Source organism: Paramisgurnus dabryanus, chromosome 1, assembly GCF_030506205.2.
Source record: "Paramisgurnus dabryanus chromosome 1, PD_genome_1.1, whole genome shotgun sequence".
NCBI lineage: Eukaryota > Metazoa > Chordata > Actinopteri > Cypriniformes > Cobitidae > Paramisgurnus > Paramisgurnus dabryanus.
Genome location: NC_133337.1, coordinates 39,959,118 through 39,979,195, shown reverse-complemented (window position 1 = coordinate 39,979,195; position 20,078 = coordinate 39,959,118). Strand labels below are relative to the sequence as shown.

The 20,078-nt window shown below is 37.6% G+C and overlaps 1 protein-coding gene across 3 annotated transcripts in view; it reads right to left on the bottom strand.

The window, feature by feature from the left end:
- Positions 1 to 207: 207 nt before the first annotated feature.
- The window catches only part of LOC135743125 (PH and SEC7 domain-containing protein 1-like), a 61,575-nt gene continuing 41,704 nt past the window's right edge, over positions 208 to 20,078 (bottom strand). For all 3 annotated transcript variants that reach the window (XM_065260679.2, XM_073814985.1, XM_065260680.2), the window contains 7 exons: positions 17,307 to 17,350; positions 7,749 to 7,921; positions 5,495 to 5,565; positions 4,353 to 4,510; positions 2,867 to 3,011; positions 2,536 to 2,679; positions 208 to 2,323 (listed from right to left, as the gene is read on the bottom strand). In XM_065260679.2, the coding sequence (XP_065116751.1) occupies positions 2,066 to 2,323; positions 2,536 to 2,679; positions 2,867 to 3,011; positions 4,353 to 4,510; positions 5,495 to 5,565; positions 7,749 to 7,921; positions 17,307 to 17,350 (993 nt within the window). In that variant the 3' untranslated portion in view covers positions 208 to 2,065. The remainder of the gene's footprint in view (positions 2,324 to 2,535; positions 2,680 to 2,866; positions 3,012 to 4,352; positions 4,511 to 5,494; positions 5,566 to 7,748; positions 7,922 to 17,306; positions 17,351 to 20,078) is intronic.

The following is a 20,078-nucleotide window of genomic DNA, read 5'->3' as shown; positions in this document are numbered from 1 at the left end:
TATGATTTACCAAAGCACGATTTTTTTCTTATGTGGCGGAGATGAGCTTCCATAACAAACTGTTTCTAATAAACAACACAAATTCAAACCTACAGTAAGTTACTGGGAAACAGCTGCCAGTGATGATGTAATTTCTACAGAAAGTTTTACCAGTGTAGTTTTTGGACCATTACAACATAATTTGCCTCCCAATTCTCATTTGCATGCTATTTACGGTAAATAAATAAATAAATGTTACTGTAACCAAAATCACCATATACAATAATGAGAAATGTGTGCAGAATTGTCATTAAATAAGGCAAAAATAAATAAACAAACAAATAAATAAATAAAAGCACAGGCTTCACATTTTTCTTTCTTTAAGCAAAACAATTTAAATCTGCTGACTTTTGAGGTGAAATGTGACACTTTTTTAACAATTCAGATCTCATGTATTTGTTGACTTAGCACAGCAAAATACTTTGATTTAGTTTCCGACTCGAGTTTATGAGGAACCGTTTCATCATGTTTACTGAATGAACCGACCACAAGGTCTTCTGCAAAAGGAACCGATCAAGAAAAATGCCGGGACTGCAAATTTGACTTCCGTCACAATGATAAAATTCACGGTACATTGACACTTTCAAGTACCCATATTCATAGTGTTACTGTAAGCGCGTGCTATGTTAACACACAAACACAGGCCTATGCTGTATATCGCAAGTGGCAGTGATTTTGACACACCACATGTATTATAAATGTAAGAACATTCCTTAAATAGGTGATATAGTTTTGCAGACAAACACACTTTTGTCTTATCGATTACATAAAGCATTAAGGGGAAGTGCGTCTTAAACACTCACTAACTATTCGACAGGAATAAAATGACATTCAGTGTGCTGCGGGGGTAACAGGTTGGGTTAACTCGTGAACTACACACGGCGCGTCTCCTATTTATACTGGATTCGGTTTCTGCTTAACCAAACATACAGTAAGAGATTGTCATGGGTCGGCCATGCTAAACACAGCAGATGAAAACATTCAGCCAAAACTAATGCTAAAATATGAATATTGAACAGCAAATGAGCTCTAAAGACAAATATTAAGCTTCGGTTTGGTATATAAATGCAAAAATCATTTATTTTTACCAGTTTTGTCCTTCCTTCAGTAAAAATATATATAAACATCCAAGCGAACATCCAACTTCAAGCAAGCATCTAGTTGTTAGAGGATATATCTTTATTTTCTTATCCTTTCAGGGGTAAGACAGTGTTTGAAGCATTAATTTTGTGAGTTTCGTGGGAAATTAAATGTGAATTTTATTAAAGATATATTCTCTAAAACAAGTCTTACTAACTTGCACAGTTTAGTTTCTCAAATGAAACTATTTGGATGTTTATGTATTTTTATTGGAAAGTACAAAAATGTTAAATGATTTTTTGCAGTCTGATAATACGCTCAGTGCAAAATACAAAATTTAGGGTTGATTGTAAATAGATTGTAAGGATCATTCATTATATTTGAAATAAATAACAGATTACTAATGCTGGAGACTAGTCTATACGGACTAGTTAGTTTATCTGTAATCTGCTTCTCTACTGGTCCATAACCGCAAAATATATGCCCGCATACAATAGTAATCTGTGTCTAACTGTGTAATATACACAGATCCTTCTCGAATGTTGTACGGCATCAAGCCCTTCACTATAACAAGAGAAAAATTTCGAGCAATATGTGAAGTTTCATAGTAGGGTAAAAAAGTGATATTTTACAGTCGTGACGATGTTTAGGCCCAGATTTGTGCCGGCCTTAGAAGTGCGTGATGAGAGAAACTGATAACTAGAAGGCAAAAATGACGGATGGCACCCGTTCTGCGTTTCTATTTTGCATCACACCTCCTCCGAGGAGTGCACGTTCTCCCATTCCGATTCCTTAGCACCTTATATTGTGACATCATCCACCCATCAGCCAATCACAGAGTCAGATTCAGTCTGAATCAATGGCAATTCCCGATGGCACACGCAGCAGAAGGGCGCACGCAGGAATAAGAAAAGCCTCATTTTCGCAAGCTTCCTGCGGGTGGCGCTCACTTCCGGACGGCCTGCCGATAGCTGTGCCGTTGGGTTTGAGGGCGCGAGCAGCCGTTGCCGTTAGCGGGAGGGTCCGGTGGTGCGGCGGTGCTTTGAGTGCTGCAGGTAAGGCTGCTGTCCTGTAGGGTGGTAGTGGATTGAGCTCTCTGTATCGCTCCCTCCTCCAAAAGCATGGCTTCGAACACGGACAGGTCGTCGTCTCCGCAGCGCTGCTTGGCCCGCAGGAGCATGCTGTACGTCTCGTAGCGAGTTTTCTGAGGGGGATGCAGAAATTAAACTTGTATTGTTTTTATAACATGCATATGCACATTCCCTGAATGCATAGCTTGAATGCATTGGAATTCACTTTGGATACAAAGCATCTGTCAAATGCAAGAATGTAAATGCATGCTTTAAAAAACATACAGCACATAGCTCAGTATGCCTACGTAAACAATACACTGATATTTCAAAAAATGTCTTTTACCTCAAACTCCAGATACTCCTCTCTCAATCTGTACTCCTCAAGTTCACGGCCTTTCACTTTTCGGTCGGGTGGATAAGAGCGTAGTTGAGCTAGCTCAGTGGAGATTGAGCGAAATCGTGCTTCATGTGCTTGCACCTGCTCCTCCTACACAAACACACACACACTCATTATACTGTACAAGCACAAATACTGTACACACAGGTTCTGTTACAAAACAAAACAGTATTTTGCATAACTGCAATGCATTATGGGCCATCACATTTAGGACTCACACATGCACTTATATAATAATGTACGTATGACATCATGCATTCAGTTTTGTTTACTAGACCTGTGACAGCTTGGAGGCGGAGCCTGGCAGCAGTGGTCGACTGAATTTCTTCTGTGAGCCAATAGCAGCAGGGAGGGGTGGGGCTGAAAACATGGCCGCCACCGTGTTGATGCGCGTGATCCAAGACTGCATCTGTTCAGCATTACTAAACAAACCAATCAAACAGTTAAAACTACTACTACTACTACTACTACTACTACTACTACTACTACTACTACTACTACTAATAATAATAATAATAATGATAATAATAATAGTAATAATAGTAGTAATTAATAGTAATAGTAGTAATAATAATAATAATAATAATAATAATAATACTAATAATAACACTAAGAATAAGAATAAGAATAATATTTATAATAATAATAATAGTTATTAATAGTAAAATTAATAATAAGAATAAGAATAAGAAATTAATAGTAATAATAATAATAATAATAATAACACTAATAATAATAATAACACTAATAATAATAATAATAATAATTATAATAATAATAATAGTAATTCATAGTAATAGTAATAATAATAAGAAGAATAAGAATAAGAATTAGAAATTAATAGTAATAGTAATAATAATAATAATAATAATCGTCATCACCATAATAAGATTAGGTGTTGATGAATAGGTTAGGTATAGACCAACATGTGGGAAGTATGAAAATCATGAGCACATTAAGAAATAGGGCTACATGGTATTGAAAAGTGCTTAAAGTTTGCACAATTTATTTAAATTACAATAAAATATATGTAGAAACTAAGAAATATTTACCAACATACATATGTTTCATATTGTTTTTGGAAAAAAAAGCATTACTCTGCAATATGCATTGACCTAAAACTTTAACTGCACAGCTTTTACAAGTATTAAAATCATTTGGATTTGCAAAACATTAGCATGTGCATATTTTGATGTGCACGACTGTGATAGCCCCATATATCTTGCAGAAGTGTTACTGCAAAATGAGGAAGTCCTGGTACAACAGAAGCAGAGAACGGATCTGTGAATGCTGCAAGAGCTTTTATAACTCATAGCAGGATCATGAGGTAATGGTCAGTTCCATGTAAATCTGATTGTAGGTTTGTTTATTTAATGTAAACATAAAAATCTGTGTATTCCTGACGCCCTCTTCTTGAACATTAAACAAGACCCAAACCAGATGAAAAACTGGGTGATCACTGCTGAGGTTGACAGAGAATGAGGTGTTTATGTGTAGTGGAAACACACGCACACACGCAAACACACACACAAGTCAATTTTGCAGCACAAGCGATGAAAATGAAAACTGGGACAAACTTCAACTGGAGCGGATGGAGTTCTCCTGAGACACTGATTCATGTACGATCATACACACACAGCAGGAGGCCTGCGAGACTGCATCAGTGTGAACTAAATAAAATCACATGCTCAACCTAGACATCCACAGATTGATTTCAGAGATTTTATTTTTATTTCACAATGATCATTACTGTATGGACTCACGGGGCTTGAAAGAGGTAAACTCTCCAGTCGGCCGTCCGGAGGTAGAAGACGTTTGGCCGTTTGCTGTAATCTGTGGCTCGGATAGCCAGGGAATGATGTATGGACACTGCGTTCTTCAGATCTTCATCTGATAACTGTTTATCTGGCCGATACTCGCCCTAGAGCAAAGATATCAAATGTCACACAAAAGCCTCTTACTGATATATTCATGTGATTGTCATTTAACTCAGTGGTTCTCAAACTGGGGGCCGCGAGATGGTGCTAGGGGGGCACCAGTATTATGACATTTTATAAAATACATTAATTTATCATAAATTCTGTGTAATGAAACCTCAGAAAAATAAGGCTACTAACCAGCAGCAATACGTTGTATAATTTAATGTTTAGTTTAAATGTTTAAGTTTTAGAATGTTTTATGTCATACATTTTCTTTTGGGGGGCCGTGAAGGGATGCACTGTACCCAAGGGGGGCCGCACACTGGAAAAGCTTGAGAACCACTGTTTAAATTTGTTATCAACCATACGTTTTAAATAAGACACAAAGCACAACAAAGCACAAAAGACTGAGCTAATGTTTGCAGCATTGTTTTAAAGTGAAAGTTTTCAGCAAAAAGCCCCCCAAAGACAATAGAGAAAGAAAAAAGAAAGAAAAAAGAAGAGAGAGAGAGAAAGTGAAAGAAAGCTCCCCCAAAGACAATAGAGAAAGAAAAAATAAAGAAAAAAGAAGAGAAAGAGAGAGAAAGTGAAAGAAAGCTCCCCCAAAGACAATTGTGAAAGGAATAAAGAAAGAAAAAGGGGAAAAGAGAGAGAGACAGAGAGAAACTGAGAAGTTTTGAGGATTAACACGCACTTTATTACTCCATAAAATTAACTACTCATTACATCACTACCCAAATAAGAGAGAAAGAAAGAAAGAAAAAAGTGAAAGAAAAAAAGAAAGGGAAAGAAAGACAGACAGACAGACAGATATACAGGCAGACAGTCAGAGAAAGAGATAGAGAAAGAAAGAGATATAGAGAAAGAGATTTCTGACTTATTGTCGCCATTATATGTAGATACTTAATGAATAAGCTTTTGTGTTAAGCTTTTTATTTTCATTCTTTTATTTTAGAAAGATGCAGAAAGAAAGACAGAAAGTTCACCTTCTGTAAGTAAAGGATGACTCCCTTCAGCACAGCATAAAATGTTTTCCATCCTCTTTTCCCGCGAGGTGCTGAATTTCATGTAAACATAAATAACAACACAGGTGTAAAAAGTCTTTTCTAATCTAATCAAATCTATTAATTGTAATAAGTTTGTCAAACTGAGCTGTTCCCATTTACAATGTATAGCATTCACAAAGAATGGCAAAAATCAAGCAAAACATTTTAAAAAGATCATTCATCTATTGATTTTGTATTACTAGCGCGGGGTTAGTTGTAACACAGACTGTTTACATTGTTGCACAAGGTTGAATGTTTTGTTTTTCCAGTCTTTTTTCACGCTGGCAAAGACGATCTCTCGCAAATTATTGGAAATGTATAATGTTTGTTCAGAGACTTATTGATGCACAAGTGTTTTGGTGGCATGCAATTTAATTTTTTCATGTTTTTTTTCCAGTTTCTGAGTTGGGTGTGTAAGATACCAAATCCAATGCTATGTCATATTAATCAGTGTCTTGTTGACTAAATCAAAGCATCGTTTTGAAATCTGTCTGCAGCTCTCAAATATTTCGACCTAGGGGGATTAACAGTAACGCTGTGTTACAACTAACCCCTCAACACTCACGATATGAAAACTGATAACGTTAGCGTAATTCTTGCCGCTGTTTTAAATCGGCTACACACAAATGATTGCTGGCTGCCAACAAAATAAATGCACCTGTCTTAGCAAAAATCGTGTGTGTTTATTTTGTTAATATCTTTAATATTGACTGAATAAGGTCATGTCAAAGATTGAAATCATTACAGACTGGGTCACATATAAAAATGTTTTGTCACAATTGTGCTGCTTTTTCTCACATATTTAATCATTTGTATCAGTGGCGGCTGCTGACTTCTTTTTTTGAAGCACACGATGCAAAGTTCATCACAACATGTATGTAGCTCGTCATGTGTGTGGTTCGCATAATCTTATGCGTAATAAGAGTTTACTGTTTACTGTGTCTAGCGTGTATTTTGGGAACGTGAGTGTCTCTTTTATCATAAATGTTTTTGATGGTGTGCAGCAGGCACTTATTTTGACAAAACACGTGATGCACACAGGATCTCTCGACACGCAGCACACATATTTTGGAAAAGGGAACCACACACGTGACAATTCGAACACTTATTTTGAATTAGCGCATCTTCGGATGAGTAGTCACGAGCCGCCACTGATTTGTATCCATTTATAATTGACCTATGGTTAGAAAAGGGCTGGATGAATGAATACACTGTGTATACCTGTCTATTATAGACAGATATATAAACAATATCCACTTCAAGTATATAGACAAAATAGTATTGAAATATTTGCCTGCAAACTTAATTTTTATCAAGTGTTACAACTAACCCCCTGCCTGTTACAATGAACCCCACCTATGGGGTAAGTTGTAACGTTTGCACTTCCGTCACGTTTGGTGTAATTGTTTAAGAATGATAAGTACTAGAAACAAACTTCAAATGTTAATTTGTAGCAGAGATGTGTGTGTTGCTTGTGTAAAAATATAATTAATCAAACTCAAATATTTTTTGAATGATTGAGCCAAAACCAAAAAGCGTTGTTGCCCCGCTCCCCTATAACTTCTGGCATAAGCCAGTCTGCTTTCGAGTGCTTATAGATGGCTTAAAATCCTGCTGCAAAGTGCATGACAGGCAGGTGAAGGTTCAATCACATTATTCCCATCCTCATCTTACTTAACAGGTTACTGATTCAATTTAGATTAATTTTTAATTCGTTTTTATCTTTGTTTTTAAATGAGGCACGTTCAGAAGCACGTTCCATCTCTAATCCTCCTACGCTTGCAGAATAAAGGTACAAACGCTGTACATGGGGAAGTACTCGTTCAAAAGACCTATGTGATCCTGTCACTCTGAAGATGCTTAATGTATTTCAGAGTAAACTATTTGCGTTTATTTACAGTCTGTATAGGATAAGCATACCGGTAAGCATGTTAAAATGTCAAAATCGCATGCGTGACCCGCATCTTTAAAAACAAACATGCGTTTTCCCGTAGCTCGATTTGGCTTCGAAAGTGTCGTCTCAAGTGTTAAATTATTTTATTGAAGTTTTTCCATGTGACAACAGTAACTTCCTATATACCCAATAGACTTCTGCTTATATCTATAAATGTCTCCTCTTTGAAGTAATGGCCAAGTCTTATGCACATAATGTCAATAAATGTGAGAAAGAGATCACATCCTCTTTAACACTCACTTCTCTTTCCATCGGAGTCAGCGTGGACCTTCCGCACCAGGAAGCCTGTATTATAGAGAAGTGCACCAGACGGAGATCCTAGCCCACTGCCGGTTTCCTTCACCGTCCGTGAGTTCGACTCTCCTCGATGCTCCCCGAGCTCCGAAAACGATTTTCGTAATTCCTCTTCATCGCTAAAGAAAAAAACAAGGAAATAGAGGAATATAGAGGAAGTTCACATGGTAATCACCCGGTTTTCTCCAGCAAACACCCCCACATAGATTATTTTTACACATGTTCTAGTTGTAATTTCATCCTGTAGTGCTTAAGACTTCTTTGTTTTTTTGGATAGGTTCACTCTTATCTTTCAGTATATTTATATCATCGTTTTCCTCTTGAATTTCCCCTTTTTTGTCCAAACAAAACTTCAAACATTATTTTTCTTCCAAATTGTTTCCTAATGAAAATATCATGTTCTTTATGCCACAATGCATAAATTAAATCCTCCATAAACCGCCTCATCCATCTACAATGAAACTGACTGTAGGACAAAACATCAGGATATAAAAAACTATTTCTTCCCGCATATAACCGTGTCCTGGACAAGCAATGAATACAGTATAATACTTTCCTTATAATTTTTAGTGGTTGCATTGTGTTGACAAATGTATCCTTTCATTTCTGTCTCTGTAATGATGTGTCAATTGTCAATTAATTAAAGATATATGGTCAATAAAACCTATTCTGATTACGACTTTCATAATTCCTCTTCATCGCTAAAGAAAGAATCAAAGAAATAGAGGAATACAGAGGAAGTTCACATGGTAATCACCCGGTTTTCTCCAGCAAACACCCCCACGAAGATTATTTTTACACACTTTCCGGTTGTAATTTCATCCTGTCGTGCTTAAGCCTCCTTTGTTTTTTTATCTTTCAGTATATTTACAGGTATATCATCGTTTTCTCTTGAATTTCCTCTTAAGCTTTTTTATCCAAACAAAAACTTCAAACATTATTATTCTTCCAAATTGTTTCCTCCCGTGTTCTTTCTGCCAGAATGCATAAAAGAAATCCAAAATGTCAGTTTTGAACCAGCTCCTTTTTTATACTCTGATATTTTGGAGCCGTTCCGCTGTGTGTCCTGCCTACAGCAAATAAAGTCTTTATTCTCTCTCTGCTTGTCCCCCCATCATTCAAAAAGCCCCTGCGATTGAAGCAGACACTATCGATTAAAAGTGAATCACTCATCTCAGCAGGTTCCTCACTCACATCTGCCACCAGCTGTCTGAAGCTTTACAGCTGTGCAAGGGCTTCATCCTAGAGTCCTCATTATTATTGTATACCACTGCAACATGAACAGCAGGCTTAGCTCAAGGATATTAAAGGGCATCTTATAAAAAAGTCAATTTTGCTAAAACTAAGCGAAAATGTTCCAATTGCACAATTGTTTGAACACTGCGTTAGCAAAAGGTTGTGGGTTCGATCCAAGGGCACTCAAACACAGCCGGTGACTTCTTTTTTTAAGGGCGCACAATGCGAAGCTAGTCACAACATGTATTTATGTATGTGGCTTGTCATGTTAAAATATGTGTTTGGTGTGTCATGTAAACTTATGTGCATCATGCTTGATGTCAAAATACGTGTTTTCTGAAAATGCTTTGCAGGGGTACAAGATACAGTAAGGAAAATAAGTATTTGAACACCTTGCTATTTTGCAAATTCTTCCACTTAGAAATCATGGAGGGGTCTGCAATTGTCATCGTAGGTGACAATTTCACTATATCTAAAAAAATCCAGAAATCACAATGTATGATTTTTTAACTATTTATTTGTATGATACAGCTGCAAATAAGTATTTGAACACCTGATAAAATCAAAGGTTAATATTTGGTACAGTAGCCTTTGTTTGCAATTACAGAGGTCAAACGTTTCCTGTAGTTTTTCACCAGGTTTGCACACACTGCAGCGGGGATTTTGACCCACTCCTCCACACAGATCTTCTCTAGATCAGTCAGGTTTCTGGCCTGTCGCTGAGAAACACAGAGCTTGAGCTCCCTCCAAAGATTCTCTATTGGGTTTAGGTCTGGAGACTGGCTAGGCCACACCAGAACCTTGATATGCTTCTTACAGAGACACTCCTTGGTTATCCTGGCTGTGTGCTTCGGGTCATTGTCATGTTAGAAGACCCAGCCTCGACCCATCTTCAATCCTCTAACTGAGGGAAATCTCACAAACACATGGCCCCGGTCATCCTCTCCTAAATACAGTGCAGTCGCCTTGTCCCATGTGCAGAAAAACCCCTCCAAAGCATGATGCTACCACCCCCATGCTTTACAGTAGGGATGGTGTTCTTGGGATGATACTCATCATTCTTCTTCCTCTAAACACATTTAATGGAAATATGACCAAAAAGTTCTATTTTGGTCTCATCTGACCACATGATTTTCTCTCATGACTCCTCTGGATCATCACAATGGTCATTGGCAAACTTAAGACGGGCCTGGACATGTGCTGGTTTAAGCAGGGGAACTTTCAGTGCCATGCATGATTTCTAACCATGACGTTTAGTGTATTGCCAACAGTAACCTTGGAAACGGTGGTCCCAGCTCTTTTCAGGTCATTGACCAGCTACTCACATGTAGTTCTGGGGTGATTTCTCACCTTTCTTAGGATCATTGAGACCCCACAAGGTGAGCCCCAGTCCGAGAGAGATTGACAGTCATGTTTAGCTTCTTCCATTTTCTAGTGATTGCTCCAACAGTGGACCTTTTTTCACCAAGCTGCTTGGCATTTTTCCCGTAGCCCTTTCCAGCCTTGTGGAGGTGTACAATTTTGTCTGTAGTGTCTTTGGACAGCTGTTTGGTCTTGGCCATGTTAGTAGTTGAATTCTTACTGATTGTATGGGGTGGACAGGTGTCTTTATGCAGCTAACGACCTCAAACAGGTGCATCTCATTTAGGATAATAAATGGAGTGGAGGTGGACATTTTAAAGGCAGACTAACATGTCTTTGAGGGGCAGAATTCTAGCTGATAGACAGGTGTTCAAATACTTATTTGCAGCTGTATTATACAAATAAATAGTTTAAAAAAAATCATATATTGTGATTCTCTCACCGTGGACATGCACCTACGATGACAATTTCAGACCCCTCTATGATTTCTACGTGGGAGAACTTGCGAAATAGCAGGGTGTTCAAATACTTATTTTCCTCACTGTATATATATATATATATATATATATATATATATATATATATATATATATATATATATATATATATATATATATATATATATATATATATATATATATATATATATATATATATATATATATATATATATATATATATATATATATATATATATATATATATATATGTGTGTCATCTTGCGAACATAAATGAATATATTTTTGATGAAATCTGAGAGCTTTTCGAGCTTGCATAGACTGCAATGTAACTCACAATTTTTAAGGCCCAGAAAGGCAGTAAAGGCATAGTTAAAATGTCATGTGGCTACAGTGGTTTCATCTTCATTTTATAAGTGCCATGAATAGTTTTGTGCCCATAAAAGTCAGTCTCCAATGTGTATTGGGTCAAGGGCGATATTGGTGAACTAACCCTTTAAAATGTGAAACAACAGATATAAAAGAGCTTGATGTAAAACTACATAAAATTCTCACTGCAAAACATTTTTGTTTTTGCACATGCATGCAATCTGTACTTCCACTTTTTACAAATCGCACCAAAACCACAAACACAAAAATTCTTAACTTTATTTCTTCATCTGCTTGAACAGAAGGAGTCAATTTAATACTAAACATGCAGTAATGTGCATGTGCTTCTTTAAAAGCAGAACTGTGCAAAACTGAATCACTTCCCCTAAACAGACATTTTTATTTGTATGACGCAGTTTAAAAGACAAGCAGAACAGAAAGGACAGATGCACATCTCACTGCTGTCCCGTCCCCGTGATGTCTCTCTAGAGATCCTGCAAGAAACCAAACTACAGAGTCTCATCCAGCCCAAAAACCTTCATCCGGCCTTCATCTCACCTCCACAAACCGCCTCATCCATCTACAAATGACATTGACTGTAGGACAAAACATCAGGATATAAAAAACTATTTCTTCCCGGTGTCCTGGACAAGCAATAAATACAGTATAATACTATCCAGTCTGCTCTGTTCAAACCCACAGACACCATACACATTGCAAACGCAAACAGTATACACCGACTTTCTCATTTTTAGTGGTTGGATTGTGTTGACAAATGTATCCTTTCATCTCTGTCTTTGAAATGATGTGTCAAATGCCATTTAATTAAAGATATATGTTCAATAAAACCTAATCTGATACTGAACCCGGCACGGCCTGATTTACTGGCCCATTTTTCTCACTGAAGTCACAACACAGCAAACACATCGACTATGATACTTTATTATAAAACAGCTGCTGTGAAATGGGTGAAAAACACTGGTCAATCGCTCTCACACTGAGCATGTGCATAAAACTTCAAGCCTGTTGCTTAGTAACTGTCGGTACAAAAGAGAAGAGAAAGGAAATAAACGCAACCTTAAGAATAAATACAGCAAAAGCCATTACAGATGGACAGAAGCTGCAGACGAGATGCTAGCGGTCGACACAAGGTATTTTATAAACCACAGAGATTAATGATGCTAATCACATGACCACTACCACAAAGCCACAGCAACAAACCAAAGACCACCATCACATAATATATAGAGAGAGAACGAGAGTGTGTGTGTGAGAGAGAAAGAGAAAGAAAGAGAAAGAGAGAGAGCATCTCTAGAGAATGATCTAGAGAAGCACACAGTAAGAAACGTCACTGACGATCGAGGACAGAATGATTTTCATGTAAAGATTGATTATCTGTATGCCTAAACACACAACGTTATAATCAGTGTAAATATTGAAATACTGATCGCTATGATATTTATATTTGTTTCATAATAACCAATTACAGTCATTGCCAAAACTGGAAAATCATTACTACATATTTACATTTCAAAGAATAATATGAGTTATGTTCCCTGTCCAAAACTCATTGCGACTGTGCTAATATATTGTCAGCTACTGTACTGTAACTCTGTAAGTTATGCATTCATAAACACTAGAAAGTGATGACATGTAATGCCAAACATTATTTGATATTTACAATTTTCAATTCATAACTAACAATTACAAAATTAACACAAATGAGTTAAATGTCAGATGTATTGGCAAATGTTAACTTGCTGACATTTTGAACAAAAAAATCCCTAAAGACAAATGCTTACTTATACTATCCAGCCAGTAGACGACTCCAGGCCGGATCTGCACCAAAGCTGCTGACTTTGGTGCGGAACCGGTCCAGAGTCGTCTGCTGTCTGGGAATGCTCTATACCAGGGGTCTCCAACTTTTTTGATATAGTCTACTCAAATTTTTTTCTTTTACTTGATATATGTTTCATCATAGTTTAAAATGTTAACATCAGGGTTCCCACTTCTTAGTCAAGGACTTTCCAGGTCCAATACCCTCAAATTCAAGGACTAAATGTGGGGACACATTTCAAGTGAGAGCAAGGTTACATCGAGTTACCTTTTAAGATACATTGTTACAGTTCCCTTTCGAGGGAACTCGCGCTGCGTCACTGCGGTGACACTTTGGGGACGCCTCCAGGGGTAAGTGCGTCTGAATGTGTATATCAAATTCAACCAATGGTGAGGCTTAACGACAAAGACAGGGTGACGCGTGAGCCAGGAAGTATATCGCCATCTTAAATATTGTCAAAGGCGGCGTTACAGGGATGCAGGAAGTATGGCAAGGGAGACGCAGCGTCTCATTCCCTTCTCAGGGAACAACAGTTACATACGTAACCCGAAATGTTTTTATGTGTCAAACACAACTATGCAAAAAAGCATTTTGGTATGAACCAACATTCACATACAGAAGATATAAGCATTTAAAGCGAACAGTTTAGCATGTGTGCTTAAAAAGCATTTTATGATATTATCCTACACTACACAGATTTTTTCCACAGAAAATTTCTTGCATAAAATAAACTCAAGCATTTTCAATGACCTATATCTATGTATGCAAGTTTTCAAAAACTTCCCAGGGCCTTGAATTTTTCCCCCAGATTCACAAACTTTCAAGGATTTTAAGGACCTGTGGGAACTCTGTAACATACAAGAAGCCAAGCTAATACTAAAATATGTAATAAAAAATATTCAAATTGAGGCTATTAACAGAATGTGCTTTGGCGGGCAACCTGGTGCTGAAGACCACTGCTCTATACTATGCCACTCTATGCTATACCATACTACATTTAAACTACACTATATTTATACTTATAATTTGCTTCTAAAGTATGTACTCTTTTTGCTGTGGATTATGAGTATACAGAAAGAGTATGCAAGTGCTGGGACATCATACAAAATAAGTGAGCATTTATTTGTGATCATCATCAATCACACACATCAAAAAAAAAAAAAAAACTCACACTATTTTCTCATTCATAATTTCTTATATCATTTTTACTATATAGTTTACTGTATTATTTAAGTAAAACATTCTTTTTTTTCATATATTTATTTAGTGTTGCATCCACTGATCTATATAAATGACTGGATTGCGCATAGAACGCTTGACGTAACTGCGTGACGTGAAGCCAGCGCAGAGTTCGAGCCGCCATCTTGGTATACCCAACCGGCAGAGAGCGCCATTGACTTCCATTCAAAATCATGATTAAAATTTACCCCCTTTACAGCGTATCAGTTACACAAGGTTATTTTTTAGGATATGTGTACGTTAATTATTTGTTAATTCTGGTGTTATTTGCAATGTTTATGTTTTAATCGGGCAGGATAATGGATTTATAAAAAACCGTTAAGGTGAGTGTGTCTGTTGCATTTGTTAAGGACACGGGTATAAATAAAGTTTTTTTGACATTCAGCTACACTGTGACGGTCAGCGTTATTTCTTTAAATAAGTTTAGATAACATAATTACAAAACTAGCAAATTATTGCATGAACACACGGTACAAAGCATGATTATTTATATAGATTTCAGAATGAGCACGTTTATTGTCATTAATTAATACTAAATATGCTGCGGTCTGTCTGCTGATCTGATACTGTAATAAAGATGAATTTATAATAACTGATTAAAACGCAAAATGTACAACGTTCAGTTAATAACTATTTACATGCTTTGGACGTTTGTGTTGTAATAATGTACAGGGTAAGTTCACATATAAAAACGAAGACGAGTAAAGTGATGTTTTATCATTAAAATCTGATAACGTCCATTGATTTAATAGAACGTTTGGGTATACCAACATGGCGGCGCGGTGGCTTCACAAGTGTGACGTCATGCGCAATCCAGTCATTTATATAGATCAGTGGTTGCATCACAAAACTCTCACAACAAATGCTCTGCACTATTTTTATTTGTTATTATTTTTTTGCACGTCATAGTGTATTGTATTGTTGTTGCACTGTTTGCACACATAAACTTTGTAGTTTATTGTCTGTATGTAGCACCATGATCGTGGAGAAACGTTGTCTTATTTCACTATGTAGTTTTTGTTCAAGTGATGATAAAGCTTCTTAAATTGCGAGATCTGCACTTTGAATTTTCACTGAAAACAGTCGACCATCCAGGTACTTTAGATTTGATTTGTCCCTAATTATTGCTGAAATGAGTATTCTTAATATTGAATATTATTTAGGACAGATAGCACGAGATAAAATGGAGATGTTTGCAAAACAATCAAAAACATCACCCATTGTAGGATTCAGTGACAATGTAGGACCCCGCTGATGTTTTTCCTCTCTGTTCTCGTTCATGAGGCTCAGCGAGGGACAGATGTGGTTATTTTAAGTCCTGCAGTAGGAGTCTGTGGGTTCAGCTTCACTCAGGACACTGATAAGAGTCTTGTGTTGTGTTGTGTGGGCGCATGTATGAGTGTTGTACATGAGAACGAGGTTAGGGCCGTGTGTATCTGAGGGGGTGAAATCAGATCGGCAGAACGATGCTGAGCGGTAGCTATGCAGCTGTATCCATGGAACCGTAACCATGGCAACGGTGCTCGGAAAGCAAGGGTCTTTAATTGGCGAATGTAAATATAGGGTGAGAATGGCCAGCAGTGATACACGCAAACAACACGCTTGCACACATGCCCGAAACAGTGAAAATAATAAGGCGTGAAGATTTAGAAATATTTCTTCTATGACATCACTCTTGTATATCTGTCCCTCTAGGAAATATTAAACAAGGTTACCACAGTTCCCATCCAATATCTATAGGTGCCACAGTTATTAGACATCGATATTACAGTCGCTTATGCTTGAGGTTATGAATTTAAATGAACTACTTCTGGATCTGAAAAATATTCTGAATCATGCGGTTTGATGAAGAGAGCTTTGCTATTGCTTTTCTAAGCAATCAGATTTATTTGGTAGACAATAAAAGGGGCAAAACACCAACTTTTTACCAAATAGACTTGCAATAAAAAGCTATACCTACTGTAGAAACAGAATATGATAAAGACATGAAGATGGACACAACACCCTAGCAACTACATAGCAACTACATAGCTACCTACTACTTACAACATCAGCTTAGCATCTTCATAGCAACGCATTGGCAACCATTCATCATGCCAGTGACTCTTGCATTTTGCAACTTTAAAGGGAGGGTTTAATGCTATTTCATGCATTTTGACTTATTAACACAGTTTAAAAGTTGTAATCCTCATGCTAAACAAATGCAAAGTGTCAAAAAAGCAGTTGACAGAGTATTTCTGGGCCAAACTCACACCTCCTCTTTCCTACAAGTTTCAGAAAGTTTTTTTTAACATGGGTACCCATTACGTATCAGTGACCCCATATTCCTTTTATGGGCACTTCCCCTGGAAAGGCACGCCCACATGTCAATCAGAGTGAGGACGATCATTAGCATTGTTCCTTTAACTAAAAGTCACAGACGTAACAGCTTTGGTTTATATCACGACTTAACAATGGCACAAAAGTAGAAGTGTGTTTTTGGATACCAAGATGCCTTGATCAGCTTTCCAAGTAAGCCAAGCCAGTTTTTCCAAGGTAGCAGCGCAGTTTTGCATCTATTTGTATTTAATACTGGATTTTGTTGAAATGGGGCGGTCCCAACCGCAGGCGGTAAGTAAAAGTGCATCAAATATCTGTGTTTTGTTGGCAATCGGCGTGTAAGTGCACATAATGTAAACAACCCGAACATGTAGTGAATGATAAGTTATCCAGAGAAAGTGAGATAATGTTTTGTGTTTCCTGTTCGTGACTCACTCGCTCGCTCACTCGCTGCATGCCTCAGGTATCTTGTGTTTTTCCAGAAACAATCACTAGAGCTGATCTTTCTTTTATAAATCCGATAAACTCTTTTGAGATACCAAGGATGTAACCCTACTCTATAGGTACACAAGATTAACATGAGATAAGCAGAAACAGCGTGTGTTATGGGAGCCTTAAATAAAATGTACTTTGTGTATGAAAACATAAACAGGTTATCAGCACAAGTAAGAATAACACACTTACATGGTCCACTGCAGTTTGTCAGTCTTGATGGAGTTGTACAGGGCCTGTGAGGAAAAACGACATACAGTAAGATTATTGTGAGGAGGGTTGATGTTTAAGATGGTGTCAGTGGCATCATAATCAAAAAATAAACTCCTATTTAATAACAAATGTGCCAAAAAAATCTCACACAGTAGAACTGATAGATACCTGACAAACCGTACTCATTTCAATGTGATTAAAAAATATATTAAATAATCAAAGAGTACAGGTTTTAAAAGCACATTTTTTATTTGCAATCGCAACACACAAAGGGAAAAAAACTGTAAAAATGTATACTTTTATTCTTTGATTCACTTTTGAATACTCTCTTTATTCTAAAGGACCATTTTCTATGTATGCATGTGTGTTTCAAAATCACACCTGTTATTTATCATATGTGACCCTGGACCACAACACCAGTGATAAGTAGCAATATTTGTAGCAATAGCCAACAATACATTGTATGGGTCAAAATTATCGATGTTATATGCCAAAAATCATTAGGATATTAAGTAAAGATCATGCTCCATGCAGATCCATTCGGTTTAGCACTGATGGGCTGAAATCCAGATACATTTTTTTGCACGCTTAGATTCCAGATTTTTTTAAATAGTTATATCTCAGTGAAATATCGTCCAATCCTAACAAACCATAAATCAATGGAAAGCTTTCAGATGATGCATAAATCTCAATTTTATGGACCCTTATGACTGGTTTTATGGTCCAGAGTCACATATTTCATTGACTAAATGTCCGAAAACCTATATACGGTTTAAGAATAACTTTCAATATCTATTTTTTTCAATTTATATTCGACATATTTAATAATTTCCCCATTTTGTGCTGTCACTTTTCAAGTCCACTTAAGCTGTTTTGAGACAATGCATCATTGTAAAAGTGCTATATAAATACATTTGAACTGAATTTGAAAAAGTTAGGTGAGAGTTTGTGCCAACCCCAAATACATCAACAAAGGAAAATTGTGCCTGTCAAACTTCTTCATGGGTCTATAAACAAGCTGAACTGTAGATTTACTGTACTGTATATCAGATGGACGGTTAGATACCCAAGACCGCTCACCCTCTTTCTCTTGCGGGCTTGGGGGTGGTTCTGCCCATCTTGAGATTTTCCCAGGAGGTCAGGGAACGCCAAAGGTTTAAGAGATCGGGATCGAGGCGTTCGCGGGTATCGGAACGGATCCATCATTCGGAAATCTCTGCCGTATCGGACCGAGCAAAGAGAACGAGAGCGTAAACGCCCGGCCGAGTGGAGACTGTTTACCCCGATCATTTCTGACGATGGGAACAAACCGCGCTATGAGAAACGATGAAGTCCTGCGAGGAGAAGATCACGAGTGGTGTCTATCCAAATGTGTTGGATATGTTCCTCTGAAAATCAATGTTTTTATCCCAAAGAGAACTTGAAACAAATATCCACCTTGCTTTGTGACCCAATGCAAAAGTTTTTTCAAGAGTTATGGTCCATATTTCATAATTGTACAAAATATGCCATGAAACAAAAGGAAGGCTTCACCGTCTGTGAAAAATCTGGGAACATGGAAATAAAGCCGGACAACCAGAAAAGTCTGAATATTTCAAGTAAAATGCAGACTATGCTGATGTTAAACTGTTCAATATGTCTTTCAAACGCTCTTAACGTACGCAGCAGTCATTCACAACAGCTACCAACCATCGAGCCAACTTCTACAAGCTAAACGCTGCCTATGAAACCAGCGAGTGTCCAGTCATACACACACACACACGGAGATGTCACAGATGGTAGGTAACACTTTCAGAGATGTGAAAGAACAGCCAGGAACCGACAGATGGAATGAGGCGAACGGAAACCAGGAGAAAACACAGACACACACCCTCGCAAAAGACACACCCACATAAACAGTAATCCAGCAGTGATGATCCACACGTCTTTCTCACGGCACACAGGAACCCTCACACCTGTACCAGGTCCAAACCACGACCCAAATTCAAACAAAAACTGCATGCGACACAAAGAGGTGGACAGCAAAGAAGCCTCTCAATCAAATCTCTAAGCCTGTTGCTTATGAGATAAAAATGGACTCGTTGATCTTCTCAGTGGGTTTGCGAACCAGAATCCTAACGGTTTTCAGAAGATGTCCTTTTCACCTCCTTTTTTGCATCCAGTATCTATCCATCTGAAATACATTCACCCCTGAAGATTTGTTGGCACGATCTGTCCTCTCACTGGTAACAGAGTTTGCGTATGAAGGAATATCCATGCACCGGTCCAACGTTCCTGTCTGTGTTATCTCTCAGTCACTGCAGACAAAAATGTGTCTGAATCACGGAGAGACCTGACGGAGGCTGCGAGCTCTCTCGCCCGCTCGCTCTCTCTCTCTCAGGTTCAGGCAGCCAATCGCAGCACTCCAGCGACACACATACACACGGCTTGCTTTACTTTGAATGCTGATTAACATTCAGCGCTTGTCCACAGAGGTGAAACACACCGAGAAAGAGACGGAACAGAGAAAGAGGGAATTATGGGAGGAGGACATTCATAAGCACATCATAAAACTAGAAGTGTGACCGCGGTGAACGGTCTATAAAAATAACAAAGCGTTAACCTTCCACTGGAAATAAGAAGAGGTGAATCCAATGACAGCCGCATTTTACCAAACGCACTTTAAAATAATGGTACCTAAAATAATCGTTGTCTGGCTGTAACCTTCAAAAGGTGGACAAAAGGTTTTCTGTAGTGGACAAAAGGTTTTTC